We start from the raw sequence: 21208 nt of genomic DNA, 5'->3' as shown, positions 1-21208 counted from the left end.
TTGGGCCCAGGGGCCCTGAGGCCAAAGCCTCATTGGCCTCCTTACAGGTCCGGCTCTGGTGATCATCGACCTCTGTTGGTGGCGCAGTGGCACGAAGCTTCCATGGTGGTGAAGAACATACATCGAGATTGAAAGCCTGTTTCGGTAGTTGAGCCACCTCCTCGGTGGTGATCCAGCAACAAGCCGAAGGTCTTCCAACTGAGGTGCCTCCTCAGCTCTCTCTCGGAGGGGACGCTCCTCGCCACAGCATCGAGGCAGAGCAACTCTGTATTGCAGGGAGGCGTGATCTCCACTCCTGCACGACCCTGCTCTGATCTTCTTCGACAAGCATTCGCAAGGAAAGAATGCAACCTCCAAATCGTGGGGAATGAAGAAGAAGACCCGAGTCGTATCATATTTCGACTCGGTTTCTAATTTTGGGGTGGGCGACCGCCCACCCATGCCCAACCCTGGCTCCGCCACTGCATTCATCCAAAATGCAAACAGACGGCCACGATGTCGGCATGAGCAAAAACGCTCATGTTCAGCATGACCTGATCTGCTTCCTCTTGAGATAATGAAAAAGAAGAATCCCCGATGTCTTAAATTTAAAATATATATATATATATATATATATATATATATATATATATATATATATATATATAGATAGAGAGAGAGAGAGAAAATCTTGATAAAAGAAATGAGTATACATTATGTATGACCCATAGCTATAAGAGAAAGAAGCGGGTGCAAGAAATAAGACGTCATGTATAAAAAAAATCTTAATGCTCCAAGCATGAAACATTAGGAAGCAGTAAAAGGAAGTAGGGAATAACCAAACAAAGAAAAACCAGGTTTACACTTGATGCATCTTTAATGCCTTTGCCCCAAGAAACACCCATCAGCTTTTACATTAAATTATAATAAAAAAAATTCTTTTGACATGAATCATTTCATATTGGGGTAAGCGAGTTTCTATAAAATGCGAAAGCACGAAGGAAGCACATCGTTTTGTAAGTTTCTTGGGCAGCAAGCTTTTAAGGTATCTAAAAGTTTTTCACAGTTGTGTATGTCACTATATTTAGCTTGTTCCATATGAATGATTACTAGTACCTGCTCAATCTTTTGGCTCCAATCCCCCACTTTATACTACAATGGTTTCTACATGAGAAAAAATCAAAATCAAAAGAAAAAGCAAAGCAGCTCGTACCAAATTTTGGATTTTTTTTTCTAAAATTGAGATCCTCCGTAAATTCATGATGTCCATGGAGTGTAAAATAAGGTTCTTTCATAGTTTAAGTCCTAAAAGAAAAGGGGCACGGGATAGGCAATAATGGCGGTCAAAGACAAACAAAATTTCTTTTTGTTACTCTCAAAGAGCATGAATTTAGCCCACAAGGACTCCGCATAATGCTTGGGTTGGAACTTTTTGTGCCTAGACTCGGGAATTACAGTTCCGGTATCTGGTACAAACCCGACCCGTTGACAGTTGAAGCGGTATCATTGTAAACATTAGAACTGTCGGTGTCATTTTCGGATTTTCCTCATCAATCGATGGCGTATTTCCGGATAAGATAAGAAGCTCGAAACCCACTGCGCCCAAAAGAGGGCAAAAAAAGGAAGGAATTCTCATGGTCATGGCGACGGCCTCCGCAGCACCGGTTGCACCCGCGATCTCGCCCTCGAAAATTTCGAAAAAATGCATCCCTTCCACCTCTCCCCTCTCAACGCACCGCCCCACCGTCACGATCCGGCGGGCTCCGGCGAGAGAATGGCCGTGGTTGGAGCTCGAAGATCTGCAGGAGGGAGCTTCTGAAGGGGGTCGGGATCCTCTGGGCGACGTGGAAGCTTCCGGAAGCTTCGGAGGCCAGGGAGGTGGTGGTGGGCTCCTACCTTCCGCCTTCCTCTTCCGACCCTTCCTTCGTTGTGTTCAAAGCCAGCCCCAGAGACACCCCCGCTCTCCGTGCCGGTAATTGCCTCTCTCTCTCTCTCTCATGTGAGAAAGGTCTTTTATACCCATGTCTTTTTGCTATTATGACTTTCATTTTTTCCCTTTTTTTAATCTAACATAAGGTTTTGTAATCACTAATCTGCTGATGGTTGAAGTTGAAGGGTGGGAAACGAATTGGGTATGGGCTGGATGGCCGATGGTTGATCTGAACCAATCTACATTTTGACAAGAAATCCGAATCCACCTAGATCTGACGTAGCAAAATTGGATCCGGATTCAAATTTTATATGGTAACTAGATCGGGTAAAGGTTTAAAACATGTGTTTCGTATGTGAAAAACCACAAATGGATTGGATTAGATATGAATCAAATATGGATACGAGAGAAAATGTCTATCTGAATCCAAGTCCAATAAGAACCCGATCGTGCAAATCCAAACCCGATAGGAACGCATTAGGGTTTTATCTTGAAATCCACATCTAAGATGAAAAAAAATGATCTGGATCTGATGCCTAACTGGATTCGATCCATTTGTTTCGTTTTTTCTGATATATAGCCGATGTAAAATGTCGCGATAGAGTGGAAATTGTTCTAAAAATAAAAATAAAATATTGAGATATTTTCACAAACTCCGCCTGTGTAGTTATACACTGCCGGTCCCAAGCCCGGATAAAGGAGGAGGGTTGCGGTAGGCCTGTGACAGCCAGCATAAAAACTTTGTCATATCCTATGAAAATGAACCAATATGAGAATTTCGTTGGGGCGTTCCCTACTGAGCGACGCGCTGTACTCTCTAGGCCCGGAGGCAGTGATAAATGTGCAAGGGTTGCTAGGTCGTCGCCCAGAAGCGACGCGTCACACTGGCGCCCGGGTGTGGTGTCAAATAGGCAAGGGTTCCCTCACTTTGTTGGACGGGTGGGGGTAAAGAAGTTAGTCCAAGACCATAAAATTAGGTTAGCCACTTGGAACATAGGGTCTTTAACTGGTAAGTTGGTAGAGTTAGTAGATGTTATGTGTAGGAGAAAGATTGATATTTTATGTCTTCAAGAGACCAAATGGGTAGGTGAGAAAGCTAAAGTGATAGAACCTTGGGGATATAAGATTTGGTATACAGGAATAAATAGGAATAGGAATGGAGTAGGGATTGTTATGAGTCGTCAGTTTATAGATAATGTAGTTGAGGTCCGTAGGAAGGGTGATAGAATTTTACTTATTAAATTAGTATTAGGTACGGATATTATTAATATTATTAGTGTTTATGCACCTCAAGTAGGTTTAGATGATTCCATTAAGCATCAATTTTGGGAAGATTTAGATGGAGTAGTACAAGAGACATCTTATGGAGAAAAGCTTTTCATCGGCGGTGACCTTAATGGACATGTAGGCATTAGTAGGGATGGATTTGAGAATATCCATGGAGGTTATGGTATAGGAGAAAGAAATGAATGTGGAGAAAGGATTTTAGATTTTTGTTTGTCCTATGATATGATCTTAGCAAACACTTGGTTTAGGAAGAGGGAGTCTCACCTAGTAACATTTAAAAGTGGGGTTAATACGAGTCAGATAGATTTTTTCCTACTTAGAAAGAGAGATAGGGGTTGTTGCATCGATTGTAAGGTTATACCAGGAGAAAGTGTAGCTACACAACATAGAGTCTTAATTTTAGATCTTAGAATTAGACAATGCCGCAAAAGGGATAGACATAGGATAGATCCTAGAATTAAGTGGTGGGCACTGAAAGGAGCTAAACAAGGAATGTTTGTAGAGCAGGTAGTTAAGGAAGTTGATTGGTTTCTCGAGGAGGATTCAGAATCAATGTGGAATAAGATAGCGGGTGGTATGAGAAAAGTAGCTAAGGAGGTATTGGGTGAGTCTAAAGGCGGTGCACCACTAGGTAAGGATACATCATGGTGGAACGAGGATGTCAAATTAGCTATTAAGGTTAAAAGAGAGTGTTATAGAAATCTAAGTAAGAGTCGTGATAATGAGAATTTGGAGAAGTATATGATAGCAAAGAAGGAAGCTAAAAAAGTTGTTTGAAACGCGAGGGCTAAGGTATATAAGGAGGTTTATGACAAGTTGGATACCAAAGAAGGCGAGAAGGATATTTATAGGCTTGCAAAGATGAGAGATAGGAAATCGAAGGATTTGGGTATGGTTAGATGTATCAAAGATGAAACGCAAAGGGTTTTAGTCAAAGATGAGGAGATTAAGGAGAGATGGAAAGATTATTTTGATAAGCTATTTAATGATAGTCATGCTCAAGATCATGGAGACTTCTCCATTCTTTTTCATGAGATAAATCGTGACTTCATGCGCAAGATTCAAAAGAAAGAAATTGCAGAGGCTTTGAAGAAAATGAAATCAAGAAGGGCAGTTGGCCCAGATGGTATACCTATCGAGGCTTGGAAATGCTTGGGAGAGAAAGGTTTAGAATGGTTGACAAATCTTTTTAACTTGATTTGGCGAACAAATAAGATGCCTAATGAATGGAGGAAGAGTACTTTGGTGCCTTTATATAAGAATAAGGGTGATATACAAGATTGCACAAACTATCGTGGTATAAAACTCATGAGTCATACTATGAAACTTTGAGAGAGGGTGATTGAGTCTAGGTTGAGGAAGGTTGTCATGATATCGGAGAATCAATTTGGTTTTATGCCTGGAAGATCAACTATGGAAGCTATACATCTTCTTAGACAACTTATTGAAAGATATAGAGAGAGGAACAAAGATTTGCATATGGTTTTTATTGATTTAGAGAAGGCATACGATAGAGTACCTAGGGACGTTCTCTGGTGGACAATGATGAAGAAAGGTGTTTCTCTCAAGTACATTAGTATAATTAAAGATATGTATGAAGTAGTAGTAACCAATGTCCGCACTTGTGGAGGGGTGACAACCAATTTTTCGATAACGGTTGGGTTACATCAAGGATCTGCTTTAAGCCCTTTCCTATTTGCGATAGTGATGGATGAGCTTACGAGATCAATTCAAGAAAATGTACCGTGGTGTATGTTGTTTGCTGATGATATTGTTTTGATTGATGAGTCTAGAGCTGGGGTTAATGCTAAGTTAGAATTATGGAGACAGACATTGGAAGCTAGAGGTTTTAAGTTGAGTAAGAGTAAGACTGAATATATGGAATGTCGGTTTAGTAAGCAACGAAGTAGTGATGGGAGTGTAGTGAAGCTTGGTGAGCAAGATATACCGGTGAATGATTATTTCAAATATTTGGGATCCATCATTCAAAAGTATGGAGAAATTGATGGAGATGTAAATCATAGGATAAAGGTTGGGTGGATGAAATGGAAAAGTGCTACTGGAGTGCTGTGCGATCGTAGAATGCCATTGCGGTTGAAGGGAAAGTTTTATAGGACGACTATTAGACCCGCTTTACTATATGGTACGGAATGTTGGGCTGCCAAGAGACATCATATTCAAAAAATGAGTGTAGCTGAGATGCGGATGCTTAGATGGATGTGTGGAAATACAATAAAAGATAAGATTCGGAACGAAGAGATACGTAAGAAGGTAGGTGTTGCACCCATTGAAAATAAGATGCGAGAGAATCGTTTACGGTGGTTTGGACATATTCGGCGAAGGCCTAATGATGCTCCAGTTAGAAGGTTGGAAAAATGGGAAAATATATTAGTTAAAAGAGGTCGGGGTAGGCCTAGGAAGACTTGGATGGAGATGATAGGAAAGGATATGAATGCTTTGAACCTCACCGAGGACATGGCGTTGGATAGAAATGATTGGAGGAAAAGGATTCATGTGGAAGACCCAAAATGAATTTCTTTTTTGGTTCATATCGCTGACCCCAATTGTTTTGGGATGAAGGCGTAGTTGTTGTTGTTTGTTGTTATTGAGATATTTTCACAACATCATGATATTTTGAAACAGCTGTTGTATTCAAGAAACTCACGATATCTGTTACTACGGCCACAACTGGGTCCATTTAGCTAAATGGTCAAAGGCTCAAAGCTGCTTTGGGATTTCACTGCCAGTCATTATTTTCCGATAATATCACGATATTTTCAAAATCTTAGCAAAATTTGTGACCACAGTTGAAGCTAAGAATATGGAGTCTGCATGGTTGCAGGGAATGTGGAGCCCTATGAGTTCATCCTCCCACCAACATGGAAGCAAACGCGAGTCGCAAACATCTTATCCGGCAACTACTGCCAGCCCAAGTGTGCAGAGCCATGGGTGGAGGTCAAGTTCGAAGACAATAAACAGGGCAAGGTTCAGGTGGTGGCCTCACCAACAAGCCCAATGCCACCATTGAAGACATTGGCAGCCCGGAGAAACTCATCGCCTCTCTCGGCCAATTCGTCACAGGCAACACCTTCGATCCTGATAAACTCGTTGAGAGCTCGGTCGAGCAGCGCAATGGACAAACAGTAAGCACCATGTCACATTCAGCTCCCATTGTTCATCTAAGCTAACAAGCCAGGTTGAGTCAATGCACGCTGGTTTCACCCAGCATCAGACCAAAGATAGGGAGAAATGTTATTTGCTCCTTATCTTGTCTGATTATATTACCCAAGCAATGGAGGCTCATTCTCCAATTACCCTACTCCATTATTGGGTACCATACACAAAACAAGACAAGGAAAACACTGATTCTGTATAGAGTTTAGTCAGGAATCAGCATGAGCTGCACTGGGTTATGAATTGTACCATAAACTCAGGCAAGCCCTCAGGAGACTCTGGTAGACAATCTAAGATGAGTACAGAGCTAGCAGGTCTGGATAAGGCGAGTGTTTTAATTAGGAAACATGATCTCTAAAAACTGTATTTTGCAATTGCAGTATTATACATACGTGCTGGAGACACCTTACGCATCCACCGGCGCACACAATCTGGCAAAGGCCACTGCAAAGGGGAACACTGTAGTCCTGTTTGTTGCAAGCGCTAATGATAAGCAATGGCCAACCTCTCAGAAAATTCTCAAAGAGATTGTAGATTCTTTCAATGTATAACTTCTAAACAAAAGAGTAAACAACAAATGAATTTGTCATCAGAAATTCCCTTGCATTCTACTTCAAGATGATGTGCTCAACATTCATATACTATATTAGACAACAAAAGGCCTACATTTAGTGTACTATTTCCAATCAATCGATGCTGCCTGCTGCCTATGTGATCACAAGTGAGGCGACGAGTTCTTAAAAGGAAGCATGCAGGAATAAGTAACATACTTCACACCGTCTACCAGCACAACAACAAGGATCCTGGAGAAAGGCTTTGGGGAAGGCATCATATTACCATTGTCCCCCGTCTCTCTTGGGTCCAGCAGTACAGACACAACCATGGATGAGGAGGCCGAATTGCTCCCTGCAAAGGTGCCTTCTTTGTTAGTATGCTTCGAGTGATCTGAAGTACTGTTATGAAGTGTTTTGCCTGGAAGCGGAATTGCCGTTGGGTAGAGGAACCTTCTATTCTTTATCATGCCAGAGCTGGAGTGATTGGCATGGTTGTGGTTTGTGGAAGAACTAGATACCCTTGATGAGGCAGAGGAAATTATTGTGGTTGGGTTCTTGGTTGTTGCCGGAGACACTTCAAACCGGAAAACCTCCCTGCATGTGCCTGAGCTTAAAACTCGTCCTGATGGAATAAAAGTGATGGTTAGAAATGGAGAAATGAAGCTGCCAATACGCGTATATTCAAAACTAGGCATCAGCATCAACTACGGCACCAGACTAACAGACATGCAACGCCAGTAGTTTCTGAACTTAAAGACAAAAGGTCAAGAAAATCACTTAATCCTGATCAAACAGAGTTACCTTTAAAGCATCTATTACCTTTAAAGCATTCTAGGTGATGGTGAATCGGGCGATTTTGCTTGTTTCTTTGTTGCATGCATAACCAACAATCTTCATCATTGTACATTCATAATTTAAAGTATAAATAAATGTCTGGATCATTTATCTTTGTCGCATACTTCATGTTAATAAATGAAACAGTACTGCTTTGATCTTTGCAAAACCTTCAAGATATAAGCATGTTTAACCATTTCTGTTTCTCCTACCAATGCTATAGTACAGCTAATATTTCCTTTGTGCCTCTCTCTCTCTCTCTCTCTCTCTGTCTCTCTCTCACTGTCTCTCTCTCTCTCTCTCACACACACACACAAGCACACACACGAGGTACATATCTCAAGTGAAGAACCCATTTACTCCATGTAGTTTCCAGTAGATAGCCTTGGCCACTTGGGACTATGCTTCATTGTCGCTTGCAATAATGCAACCAATGGGGCCTCTGACAAAAGAGCAATCTCATACGGTATAGCTGCCTGCTACTAGGTTGGTTAAGCCACAAGCTGACACATTTTCCTCCACATCCAGCAGTTACTCATTATTCTAAACCACTGAGGTTAATAAATCCTATTATAGTGGAAATTTGCTCCTTCAGGGGCATAATTCATAGTCCATCACAAGGAGGAAGCAAAAGCAAGAAACGATATGAGAAGCGGAAGCAACGAGTAGCCAGCATTTTAAAAATTATAGGAAGCAAGAAGTGACAAAGCAATTTGAAAGTAAAATGAGAATTGAAAAAGAAGTGATATTAGAATCGAATGGAAAGAGAAATAGCAATTGAATAAAACTAAAATAAAATAACTATTTATGCACCTCAAGTCGGTTTAGACGATTCCATTAAGCGGCAATTTTGGGAAGATTTAGACGGAGTAGTACAAGGGATATCTCATGGAGAAAAGATTTTCATCGCCGGAGACCTTAATGGACATGTAGGCATTAGTAGAGATGGATTTGAGAGTATCCATGGAGGCTATGGTATAGGAGAAAGAAACGAAAGTGGAGAAAGGATTTTAGATTTTCGTTTGTCCTATGATTTGATCTTTAGCCAACACGTGGTTTAGGAAAAGGGAGTCTCACCTAATAACATTTAAAAGTGGGATTAATAAAAGTCTGATAGATTTTTTCCTACTCAGAAAGAAAGATAGGGGTTGTTGCATCGATTGTAAGGTTATACCGGGAGAAAGTGTAGCTACACAACATAGAGTCTTAATTTTAAATCTTAAAATTAGAAAATGTCATAAAAGGGATAGACATAGGATAGATCCTAGAATTAAGTGGTGGGCACTGAAAGGAGCTAAACAAGGAATGTTTGTAGAACAGGTAGCTAAGGAAGCTAATTTCGAGGAGGATGCAGAATCAATATGGAATAAGATAGCGGGTTGCATGCGAAAGGTGGCGAAGGAGGTTTTGGGTGAGTCTAAAGGCGGTGCACCGCTAGGTAACGATACATCATGGTGGAACGAAGATGTCAAATTAACTATTAAGGTCAAAAGAGAGTGTTATAGAAATCTAAGAGTCGGGATAATGAGAATTTGGAGAAGTATATGGTAGCAAAGAAGGAAGCTAAAAAAGTAGTTCGACACGCGAGGGATAAGGTATATAAGGAGGTCTATGACAAGTTGGATACCAAGGAGGGCGAAAATGATATTTATAGGCTTGCAAAGATGAGAGATATAAAATCGAGGGATCTGGGTATGGTTAGATGTATCAAAGATGAAGCGCAAAGGGTTTTAGTTAAAGATAAGGAGATTAAGGAGAGATGGAAAGCTTATTTTGATAAGCTATTTAATGGAAGTCATGCCCAGGATCTTGGAGACTTCTCTGTTCCTTTTCATGAGATGAATCGTGACTTCGTGCGCAAGATTCAAAAGAAAGAAATTGCAGAAGCTTTGAAGAATATGAAATCCAGAAAGGCAGTTGGCCCAGATGGTATACCTATCGAGGCTTGGAAATGCTTGGGTGAGAAAGGTTTAGTATGGTTGGCAAATCTTTTTAACAAGATTTGGCGGACAAATAAGATGCCTAATGAGTGGAGGAAGAGTACTTTGGTGCCTCTCTATAAGAATAAGGGTGATATACAAGATTGCACAAACTATCGTGGTATAAAACTCATGAGTCATACTATGAAACTTTGGAAGAGGGTGATTGATTATAGGTTGAGAAAGATTGCCATGATATCGGAGAAGCAATTTGGTTTTATGCCTGGAAGATCAACTATGGAAGTTGTACATCTTCTTAGACAACTTATTGAGAGATATAGAGAGGCGAACAAAGATTTGCATATGGTTTTTATTGATTTAGAGAAGGCATACGATAGAGTACCTAGGGATGTTCTCTGGTGGACAATGATGAAGATAGGTATTTCTCTCAAGTACATTAGTATAATTAAAGATATGTACGAAGGAGTAGTAACCAATGTCCGCACTTGTGGAGGGGTGACAAACAATTTTACTATAACGGTTGGGTTACATCGAGGATCTGCATTAAGCCCTTTCCTTTTTGCTATAGTGATAGATGAACTTACGAGATCAATTCAAGAGAATGTGTCGTGGTGTATGTTGTTTGCTGATGATATTGTTTTGATTGATGACTCTAGAGCTGGGGTTAATGCTAAGTTAGAATTATGGAGACAGACTTTGGAAGCAAGAGGTTTTACGTTGAGTAAGAGTAAGACAGAATATATGGAATGTCAGTTTAGTAAGCAATGAAGTAGTGATGAGAGTGTAGTGAAGCTTGGTGAGCAAGAAATAGCGGTGGATGACTGTTTCAAATATTTAGGATCTATCATTCAAAAGAATGGAGAAATTGATGGAGATGTAAATCATAGGATTAAGGTTGGGTGGATGAAATGGAAAAGTGCAACTGGAGTGTTGTGCGATCGTAGAATGCCATTGCGGTTGAAGGGAAAGTTTTATAGGACGACAATTAGACCTGCTTTACTATATGGTACGGAATGTTGGGCTGCCAAGAGACATCATTTTCAAAAAATGAGTGTAACTAAGATGTGTATGCTTCGATAGATGTGTGGAAATACACTAAAAGATAAGATTCAGAACGAGGAAATACGTAAGAAGGTAGGTGTTGCATCCATTGAAAATGAGATGAGTGAGAATCGTTTACGATGGGTTGGGCATATTCGGTGAAGGCCTAATGATGCTCCGGTTAGAAGGATAGAGAAATGGAAAAATATATTAGCTAAAAGCTATGTCACACGGACTCGGCTAGGGAGGTGCCGCACCCGAGTCGACACGCCCCGACACGGGTGCGGACACGGGTGCGGCTTCGGACTCGGCCCGGACTCGGTCAACGTCGAGTCAGACTCGGTCAACGAGTCAAGGCCGAGTCCGTCCACATTTTGGACTCGATCAACTTTGACCGAGTCCAAAAATGTCCATTTTTAAGACAAAAAAAAACATTTTTTATATATCTTTTTTTTTAATATATAACCAGACTGTGCAATGCAGTTGCACAGTCACAGACTGTGCAACTGCAACTGCACAGTCACTGCACACAGTCTGTGACTGTGCACAGTCTGTGTGACTATGCACAGTCACAGACTGCATTACACAGACTGTGTGCACAGTCTGTGTGACTGTTTCACAACTTATGTAAAAATATGTATAAAACACGATAAAAGGTAACCCAACCATTTGAGGTAGCTAAATAAATGCTTTTCCAGTTTAAAAAAATACTAGTTTCACAAGTATTAGAAAAGCTAGCTTAAGAACTACCATAAAGAAATGGGAGTGCCAAATTGAAACTTTCGAAAAAATTAAGGTCATAGTTTTGGCTACTTAATTTACTGCAGACTTGAAGTTTACTATTACAAGTCAATTTAAATTATATCTGTACAATGATAATATCCTTTTATCTTATATAGTTTTGGCTACTTAATTTTAATTGTTTACTAGAATTATTGTTATATATATATATATATAGCCGAGTCCCCGTGTCCAAAAAATTTGAAATTGCGCCGCACCCGTGTCGCACCCGCACCCGCACCCGCACCCGCACCCATGTGACATAGGCTAAAAGAGGTCGGGGTAGGCCTAAGAAGACTTGGATGGAGATGATAAGAAAGGATATGAATGCTTTGAACCTCACCGAGGACATGACATTTGATAGAAATGATTGGAGGAGAAGGATTCATGTGGAGGACCCACAATGATTTTCTTTTTGGTTCATATCGCCGACCCCAATTGTTTGGGATGAAGGCGTTGTTGTTGTTGTTGTTGTTGTTGAAAATAACTATTTTTAAATTTCACATATTTTTAGTATAAGAGTTTACATTATATCAAAATCTCGAAATGATGATTACCAATTTAAAGAAAGCACATGAGAAGTGAGTGAGAAGCATGAGAGAAAGCACATAGAAAACATGAAAAGAACCGCAAGAAGACATATAGAAAACATAGACAAAGTATGTGGAAAGTTATATGAGAAGCGTGAGAGAATCAAGATTTCTATCACATTTTGGAAGTAAGGAGTATCGCGCTTCCAAAGCGAGTTTATGGGAAGTGTGCTTCCCACCTATCTAAGAAGCTTCTGGTAAATCTGGTCCATCACGTCATGATGATCCACAGCTTTCTTGCAAAAGGAGCTCATTGTATGTACATTTAACTCCCACCACTGAGATGAATGAAGCAACAGCTACAAAATGTTTTCCTCCACATCCTATTCACCCATAATCAACAGAGAAAAAGGATTGCCAGAATACATAAAAAGCTTCTAGCAGTTTCAAACTCTAACCCTCCAATCTCCTAACTATCGTACTAGATACCTTTCATTGATCATTATTTCACCCACAGCACCTTATAGATTCTAAGGTCCCCGTAATGTAACATCATCACATAAGCCAACCTGACAAAGTTCAAACTCAAGTCAATGATGCAGCCTACAAATCCTGTTTGTGGGTTTCTTCCCCTCAAAAAAATTAGACCAAGTGCACATAAGTTTTAGGTAAGTTCAGATGTCAGATGAAAGATTCATCAACAAAAGGACACTTAGTAAACGAGGTCCTTTAAGTAAAGGACTCCCCTGCCCTTCTACACCTTAGTGGCTCCGGACTACCTTGTATGTAGGCTTCTTTTGGTCAAGGAACCAAGCTTTACAAAACCAAGCCATATAAATATGCTGTTAGTGGGGGTATGTTGTACAACTATACAAGTAAAAAAGGATGAAATGTTCCTTTATGGTCTAGGATTGCAATTAGACAGCCAAATAAATAACTCAAAAGAAAATAAAGTGTCTTGACTGTAGATACCACATATCTGGAAACCCACTATCATTAGAATTTTGTTCACTATTATATATATCTTCTCCAAGAGAGGAATGGACAAACAGAACCCACAAAGCCAGCCCCATGTAGTTGGGATAAGGCTTCATGATGATGTATCTCGGTATCTCAGAAGTTAGAACCCCTAGTGTTTCTAAAGAGTTGTGTATATCAAATTTAGATCTTTTCCAAGTGAATGACCACGCAAAGCAAAACAAAATCTAAATCTTCAGATTAAGATGCACGGATTACATGGAAGCTATTGGATCAGCTTCAGATCCCCAAGCAAAACATTTTCTTAGATATTGTTGAGACTGATAGAGATCACCTTTTTTTTTACGAAAGAATATAGGTGACTATAATCACAACACAATCATGAATTATATACATGCCACCCCCCAATTTAAAGAAACCCAAAAGAACAAAGGCTCAAGAGAAAGGATATCTAGATGAACTTAATTCGTAAGTCAGCAAGAGGTCATTATCTTCACACTTGATGCATGTCAGAAGTGGATCTACTAATTAAATGTATTTATACCTTCCCAGTTCAAGGATCAAAACCCTTGCTTCCTATATACAAAGAATTTTTAAAAATTTCAACCAAACTATCACAGGGCTGATGTGGCAAAAGATCAAGGAGGCCTGGATTGTGCATTTTGCAGCACTTGCAGGATATAAGATCACACAAAAGGTTAATATGATTCATGGGTTATATCAAGCTTGTTACATGTGACTAGGCGCTTCATAATACTAATAGAAATTTAAAGTTGTAACTATTAGAAATCAATGTAGCAGACATACAATTGGGTTTAGCTTCACACTAATGAGCTTAGTTACTAGAAAAAGCAAAATTCTAAGACATATTTTACTAATACAAAATGCACAACTATTTACAAAGTACAGAAAGAACCATCATATAAGATAAGTAGAGAAGCATAATAAACCATGAGAACCATATGAAATAGGAAGAGACGCATAGGAAACCCCAATTGCATTTCATTAATTGAGCAAATAGAAAAATGATCTCATTTAAGCAAAACAGAAGCTATGACTGAAAAAAAAATCTCATTCAAACTTAAAAGTCAGCCTAAAAGTTTTTATTGCAAGTCTGGAAATGAAACTCAAAGTTGGTTGCCAAACAGATTTTATATATATATATATATATATATAATTTATTAAATTATTTAGTGAACAATTTGGATTTCACCCTGTCCTACAAGTGGGCAGATATTTTGTGTTGTCATGCACTAGCAACTTCTTAACTTGAATGGGATCCTCACTAAGCTCAAGTTAACATCTGTTTTACGTTCTCTTAAAAAAAAAACTCAAGATAACGTTAAGTAAAAGGAACAATCTGGACCAGAAAAACCTCTACAAGTTTGCATAACAATGAATACTACAATTGTGGCATATATTGGGAGAAACATTATTTTTGTTATGCATACAATGGATAATTTCCCTGATGGAGAAAAGGCTATCCCTTTGACGGGAACTATCCCAATGCCGTGGCCAGTGCCACCTATGTAATCAAATACAAGAGTGTGCTCAATATAAAGACCACCAAGGGTTACACTTACACACTTACAAGAGAGAGCACACAAACACAAAGCCACTTAAGGCAATACAAAAGAGCCACTAAGGGCTGATACAAGATCACAACAAGCAGCACAGTCACAGCCACTAAAGGGGCAAGAAAATACAAGTAAAAAATAAATAAATATTTTATTGATTTAATGCTTAAGAAAAGAATCTAAAATGGAGAAGAGAAGTCCCCTGTATATACAAGAGGCTATATATACAAGAGGAAGAGAGCTGAAGGGCTCCACTAGCCGTTAGACCTAGCTAAGGGCTAGAGAAACAATGACAGAAATGCCCCTAATGGGCATTTCAATCTACAAAAAAATACAAAATAATAAAAAGAAAACTACATAAAATAACCTAAAATACTCCTCTCTCTCTCTCTCTCTCTCTCTCTCTCTCTCTCTCTCTCTCTCTCTCTCTCTCGATGGGTGTGCATGTGTGTGTGCATGCGTGTGTCGCTTGGAGAAGGGGGGTTGGGGGTGAGAAGCTCTAGATTAAAACGATATTGTTTGAAAACAGATAAAGTAGAAACAACTGCAACAAGATAATTGTCGGTACCTGCAATTCCTTCACGGAACCATTGTTGGAGTGGTCCATCAAATGATGAAGCTGTATTTTGGCTATCCACATAATCATCACCGGCACTAGAAGCCAGAGCTCTCTGATGCTCAGCTGGACTCCTATAAAGTTTAGAAAGTCCATCGTTATCCTTTCCTGATACTGGAACAGGCAATGCTGGTGGCATGTCACTGGTGATTGCCACACCATTCTTTCCAGATTCTGCATCAACAGGCATGGGGCCCTTGCCAACAGTTTCCCTGGACGTGGATTTTAAGGACTCCAAGGATCTCTCACTGGCAAGAACAGATTGAATTATCAGCTGCCCATCAATCTGGACAAGCTTGTCATTCCGTGGGACATATAGTGAAGCAACCAGAGAGTCATTAGTATTCCCATGATGGACATGTCCATTAGAACCAGAGAACGGCAGTGAACTGCACTTCTTACAATGTCCTGATAAATCTAGCCTATTCTCTCTCCCCGTCCTCATACATCTGTTTATATATACCTCTCTCAAGTAATTCATACCATCTCCACCTTCTGTTCCATTCACATGTTCAATACCTGTGAGGATTCTTCCTTTCAATCTACTTTCAAACTCAGAATCAACGTAATCTAATCTACCAGGAATAGTGTCCTTGTTTCTTCCATACATGAAACTGAAAACTGAAAACAGACCGCCTGAATACATCAAGAAAATGAAAAAACAAAGCAAGGTCACGCTTGCGACTTTCTTACTGACTTTCCCGGACTTCTCAGCAATTTTGCTAGAATTCACCTTTGAGGACGATTTCCTTGCCTTTGGTGCTGATATTGGTTGCTGTGTCTTCAACCTTGGGATTGGAACTAACGGAGCTTTGGATCCGGGAGGAAATGCAATTCCATTCTGAGGATTCAAAGCATAAGGCGAGCAAGGAATCCAGGGGAAACTCAACGGAGCAAATTGTGGTGGTGGCTGGACATTCGGTTGTGAGTACACACTTCCCAACTGTTGCCGTAAACAAGCATTTTCGGCTGTCATGCAAGCGATCCTACTATTCAACTCTGCAATGGTAGAACTCATAGACCTCACCTTGTCTTCCAACTCCTCCACATAGTGCTTCTTCCGTTGCCGTGAAAGCTGAGCGCTTTCTCTGTTCCGCACGAGCCTATCCTTCCTCTTCTCCTCCTCTTCGTCCACCTGCCGGAAAGCCGTAGAAGAATCCACCTCCACAGAGCAATCCGGCCTCCGAAATTTAGCTCGAGGATTCAAAACCAAATCCTCTCCTTTCTCCTTCTTCCTTTTCCCGACACTCTTATCGGGATCATTCTCCAACAGAGGAACAGACTCCACAGAGTCAAAGACCCTTCGATCGCCTCCAATACCAGATAATTCTGGCGAAGAAGATGGAGAATTCCCGGAATTCACATCCGTATGATCCAACGCATCGCCGAAACCCGTTGTGAAGCTTCCTTCGCTCGAGCACCTGGATTCCGGCGACGGCGAGGCGCTCTCCGACTTAAAAACCACAGAGACCGTCGATCCGCCGAGATCCGACGGCGCATGAGGACTCCCTACCGCAGAAACCTCCGATCGCGAAGAATCGCGCGCGTCGGAGCCAGAAACCGCCGGATTGGAGTCCGTAGAGGGCTTTGAATCGCCTGAATCCAACCACGATGAAGAGAAACCGTTCTCTGAGAGCCCTACATCGTCCTCTGGGGTCACAAGGAGGTCATCCAGATCGAAATCCAAGCCGCCGTCGTCTTCGAGCCATAGCTCCCCCACCGTAGACTCAGTGAACTCGAGATCCAGCGGGTTCTCGGCAAGGAAGCCCCGATCGGAAAGAAGGAATTCCAGGGGCTCGGACGCCATTGGGAGGAGGAGAACAAACCCTAAACCCCTAAAATTTTCCTATCATTTTCTAGTTATAACGACCCTTCCTCTTCTTTTTTCCAACGGAAGGACGCTTTGACGGCCACACGAGGTGATAATAATAATAATAATAATAATAATAATAATAATATTAATAATAATAATAATAATAATTTTTTATTGATTGATTGAAATTATTTAAATATTATTACTTAAAACTGACAAAAAAATATTGTAAGCAAAAATGACATGTTTTCTAAAAGAAATTTAAGAAATTCATCTTTTCTTTAAAATAGTAAATACTGTTATTTTTAGGATCTTTTTAATGTATGCCCCTATCTTTTTTTTGTGAATTTCTTTCATATACGAATTTTCTTCGTTTTTAGTAAAAACGTCTTAGCCGGTCAAAAACCAGTCTTCGATAGATCCCCCTGGTGGTGTGGTATTGCGGATTTTGTCGTGACTTGAAGAGTCACCACCTACGACGAAGAATGGCCTGAGTTTTATGATAAAAACTTAAACCTCAAAACATCGCAAATACTTGAGTTATCGTACATTAAAAATTTATTAAATTTGCATAAAATAAGTGTAAGTGAACTTTCTTTTATACTCGAACTGACAAACATCGTAAATACTTAAGTTATTTCGTATAAAAAATATAATAACGTCACATAAAAAAATCACATTTTTTTTAACTCAAACCGACAAACCTCGCATCTACTTGAGTTAACCTCGTATAAAAATGTAATAATATCGCATAAAAAATCTGCGAAATTTTTTCTTAACTCGAACTGACAAACTTCACAAATACTTGAGTTACCTCGCATATGCAATTTACGAAATTTACATAAAATAAGTGTGAGGGAACTTTCTTTTAAAATCTTGAACCCCCAAACATCGCAAATACCCAAGTTACTTTGCATAAAAATTTGTTGATGGTTGGCATAAAAAATTTGTGTTTTTTTTTACTTGAATCGACAAACTATGTAAATACTTGAGTTATTTTGCAAAAAAAATATAATAAGGTCACATAAAAAATCTACAAATTCTTTTTCAAACTCGAACCTCCAAATTGCATAAATACCTGAATTACTTCATATAAAAAAATCAAAAATACCAATAAAAAAGCTATGAACAATTTTTTTAACTCAAAGATCTAAATCTCACAAATAGATGAGTTATCTCACATAAAAAATTTACTAAATTCATATAAAATATGTGTGAACGAACTTTCTTTTAAACTCAAACCTCCAAACATCATAAATACCTGACTAAATTTGTATAAAAAATATAGACAATTCGCATAAAAAGTATATGAACAGTCTTTTAAACTTGAACTGACTCTTGGGCTATAAATAGTAGCAACCAAGACATCGCATATTCTAGGACTCGCATTATCATGATATTCTCGCATAATTCAGCGTTTTCTATGTGGTCCCCAAAATAATGTGGGAGTTATTTTTGATGTTTCGATGACCTTTCTTCAACATTATGGCGACTGAGAACCTTGTGTTCATGGAGTACATTGTTCTTCTTCCATTGTACCGTAAAGTATGTAAACGTCTTGAAACTTGGAGAGAGAGAGAGAGAGAGAGAGAGAGAGGGCCACACCATCATCGTCTTTGCTTCAACAAAGATTTTTAGATGTTTACCACAAAAAATGCAAGCTGATTTTTTCTTAATTCGAACCAACAAACCTCAAAAATACTTAAGTTACCTTGCATAAAAAATATAATAATGTCGCATAAAAAATCTATAATTTTTTTTATCTCAAACCGACAAGCCTCACAAATACTTGAGTTACAATAAATAAAAAAAATATAATAATGTCGCATAAAAAATTTATGATTTTTTTAACTCGAACTGACAAACCTTGAAAATACTTGAGTTACCTCACGTAAAAAATATAATAACATCGCATAAAAAATCTATAATTTTTTTAACTCGAACCGACAAACCTCATAAATAGTTACCTCATATAAACAATTTATGAAATCTACATAAAATAAGTGCGAGAGAACATTCTTTTAAACTCTCGAACCTCTAAACATCGCAAATACTTATGTAACTTCGCATAAAAAATCCTAAATTGACATAAAAAATATATATATTTTTTTTTAAACTCGAACCGATAAACTACATAAATACCTGAGTTACTTTGCATAAAAAATTTAATAACATCGCATAAAAAATTGTGATTTATTTTTAAACTCAAACTTTCAAATTGGACAAATACCTGAGTTACTTCGGATAAAAAAAAAAGAAATACATATAAAAAAGTTATAAAATTTATTTTAAACTCAAATATCTAAATCTCGCAAATAGTTGAGTTACCTCACATAAAAATTTACTAAATTCATATAAAATGTGCAAGCAAAATTTCTTTTAAACTTGAACCTCCAAACATCGTAAATACTTGACTTACTTCGCATAAAAGAATATAGACAATTTACATAAAAAATACGTGAAGTGTCTTTTAAACTCAAACTGACTCTTGGGCTCCGTTGTTATATAAATAGTAGCGGCCAAGACATCAGATATTCTAGGGCTCACATTCTAGTGCTATTCTCGCATAATATAGGGATTTCTTTGTAGTCCCCAAAATAATGCGACAACTATTTCTTGCGTTCTGGCAACCTTTTTATGATATTATGGCTACTAAGAACCATGTGTCTGTGAACTACGTCGTTTTTATTTTATTGTATAATGAAGTATGTGAACGTCTTGAAACTTGGAGAGAGAAGGTCACACCTTCACCATTTTTGCCTCAATAGTGGTTGAAATAGAGATTTTTAGACGTTTACCACAGAAAATGCAAGCTAAAATTCTTGTCACTCTGTAAAAAACAGTCGCAAACACCAGACGAAAAGAAACTCAAGTATTTTATGTGAATTTCGTAAATTGTTTATGCAAGGTAACTCAAGTATTTGCGAGGTTTGTCGGTTTGAGTTAAAAAAAATCTCAGATTTTTTATGTGATGCTATTACATTTTTTATGCGAGGTAACTCAAGTATCTGATATGTTTGGTTGTTCAAGGTTAAAAGAAAGTTTGCTTACACTTATTCTATGTGAATTTGGTAAATTTTTAATGCATGATAATAAAGGTATTTGCAAGATTTTGAGGTTCGAGTTTTCATCAAAAAACTCAAGTCATTTTCTGCTGCCAAGTGGTGGCTCCTCCAATCATGACGGAATCCGTCATACCCGCACTAACAGGGGATCCATCAGAGACTGATTTTTAACGGGGTGATGGAAATTAAGCATCGGCTAAGGTGGCTGTCATCGACTAAGGTGTTTTCGGTGGAGACGAAGGAAATTTGCATTGCAAGGGATAGGTATGAATACTAAAAAGGTCTTAAAAATAATAGTATTTATGATTTTAGACAACAAATGAATCTAAAATTTCAAGGTCTTTCAGAAAATGTGTCATTTTTACCATACAATAGGGTTATTTTTCGTAAAACTAAAATCCTACTCATTTTTTGATCGGGACGGACCATCGAGGTTAGATGTAGCTTGAGCCGTTTGACTCGAGTTGCATTTTACAATCAAGTCCTCAGAAGAACTCATCCACATGTACAGGTCTTTTTTGAGAACTCAACCACATGTACAGGTCTTTTTTTTAGTAAAATTCATTCTTTTTCATTTAGTTTTTTTTAATGATGAAGAAAAACACCCAACAAGAACCACACGCCTCCCTGCAAGGTAAAACTCTGAGTGGAGGACATGACACCTAGCCTTGCATGCCCCAACTGTGATAAAGCAAGGGTAACCTCTATGAGCCAACTGGTTTCGATCCTGGGCCTTCAGCTTGACACAGGATCCTGCTGACCACTTAGGTAACCACTTTGGTGGTCCATTTCTTGTTTAATTAAAAAAATAGTTCCAGTAAAGATGCTCAGCTTGGTTGATAGGAGCTGTCAGTGCACGTCTCCTTGTGGTGGGAGATTCAAAACCTAGTGGTACGATTGAATAATAACCGGTTGGGTCAGACTAACCCCAGCTTGCCTTTAAAAAAAAAATGCTCATCTTGATTTTTTGAGTAATGTTGTTGTCACCAGATCACTAGTCTTGCCGGTGGTAACTGTTCAGTTGGATTTGCTAATGGGTCCAGTTAGGTTTTGGGATCAGATGTTGGGGTCCAGTTTTGAGAAATGTGGACCCAACAAGACCGCCTCCTT

The 21208-nt window shown here is 39.0% G+C and overlaps 1 protein-coding gene and 1 pseudogene across 2 annotated transcripts; one reads left to right on the top strand and one right to left on the bottom strand.

Annotated features, from left to right (window-relative positions):
• Window positions 1-1392: 1392 nt before the first annotated feature.
• LOC149819715 (psbP domain-containing protein 6, chloroplastic-like) lies at window positions 1393-6963 on the top strand (annotated as a pseudogene). The gene is made up of 4 exons (XR_016426720.1): window positions 1393-1441; window positions 1562-1951; window positions 6039-6339; window positions 6751-6963. The product of XR_016426720.1 is annotated as a psbP domain-containing protein 6, chloroplastic-like (transcript).
• LOC149819714 (bZIP transcription factor 17-like) lies at window positions 6703-17050 on the bottom strand. Its single transcript, XM_089982837.1, has 2 exons — window positions 15173-17050; window positions 6703-7546 (listed from the first exon to the last, which is right to left on the bottom strand). The coding sequence occupies exons 1-2, from the start codon at window positions 17025-17027 to the stop codon at window positions 7086-7088; spliced, it is 2316 nt and encodes a 771-aa protein (XP_089838963.1). The 5' UTR covers window positions 17028-17050; the 3' UTR covers window positions 6703-7085.
• Between the last annotated feature and the right edge of the window lie 4158 nt (window positions 17051-21208).

Source organism: Nuphar pumila, chromosome 12 (assembly GCF_984573655.1).
Source record: "Nuphar pumila chromosome 12, dmNupPumi1.hap1.1, whole genome shotgun sequence".
NCBI lineage: Eukaryota > Viridiplantae > Streptophyta > Magnoliopsida > Nymphaeales > Nymphaeaceae > Nuphar > Nuphar pumila.
This window is presented reverse-complemented; position numbering and strand designations above follow the sequence as displayed.

Bases quoted from the DNA above. Each gene is read 5' to 3' on its own strand.
- LOC149819714 (XM_089982837.1), bottom strand. From the start codon at position 17,027: ATGGCGTCCGAGCCCCTGGAATTCCTTCTTTCCGATCGGGGCTTCCTT. The intron at 7,547-15,172 runs GTACCGACAATT...TTATTCCATCAG, and splicing joins GTTCCGTGAAGGAATTGCAG to GACGAGTTTTAAGCTCAGGC.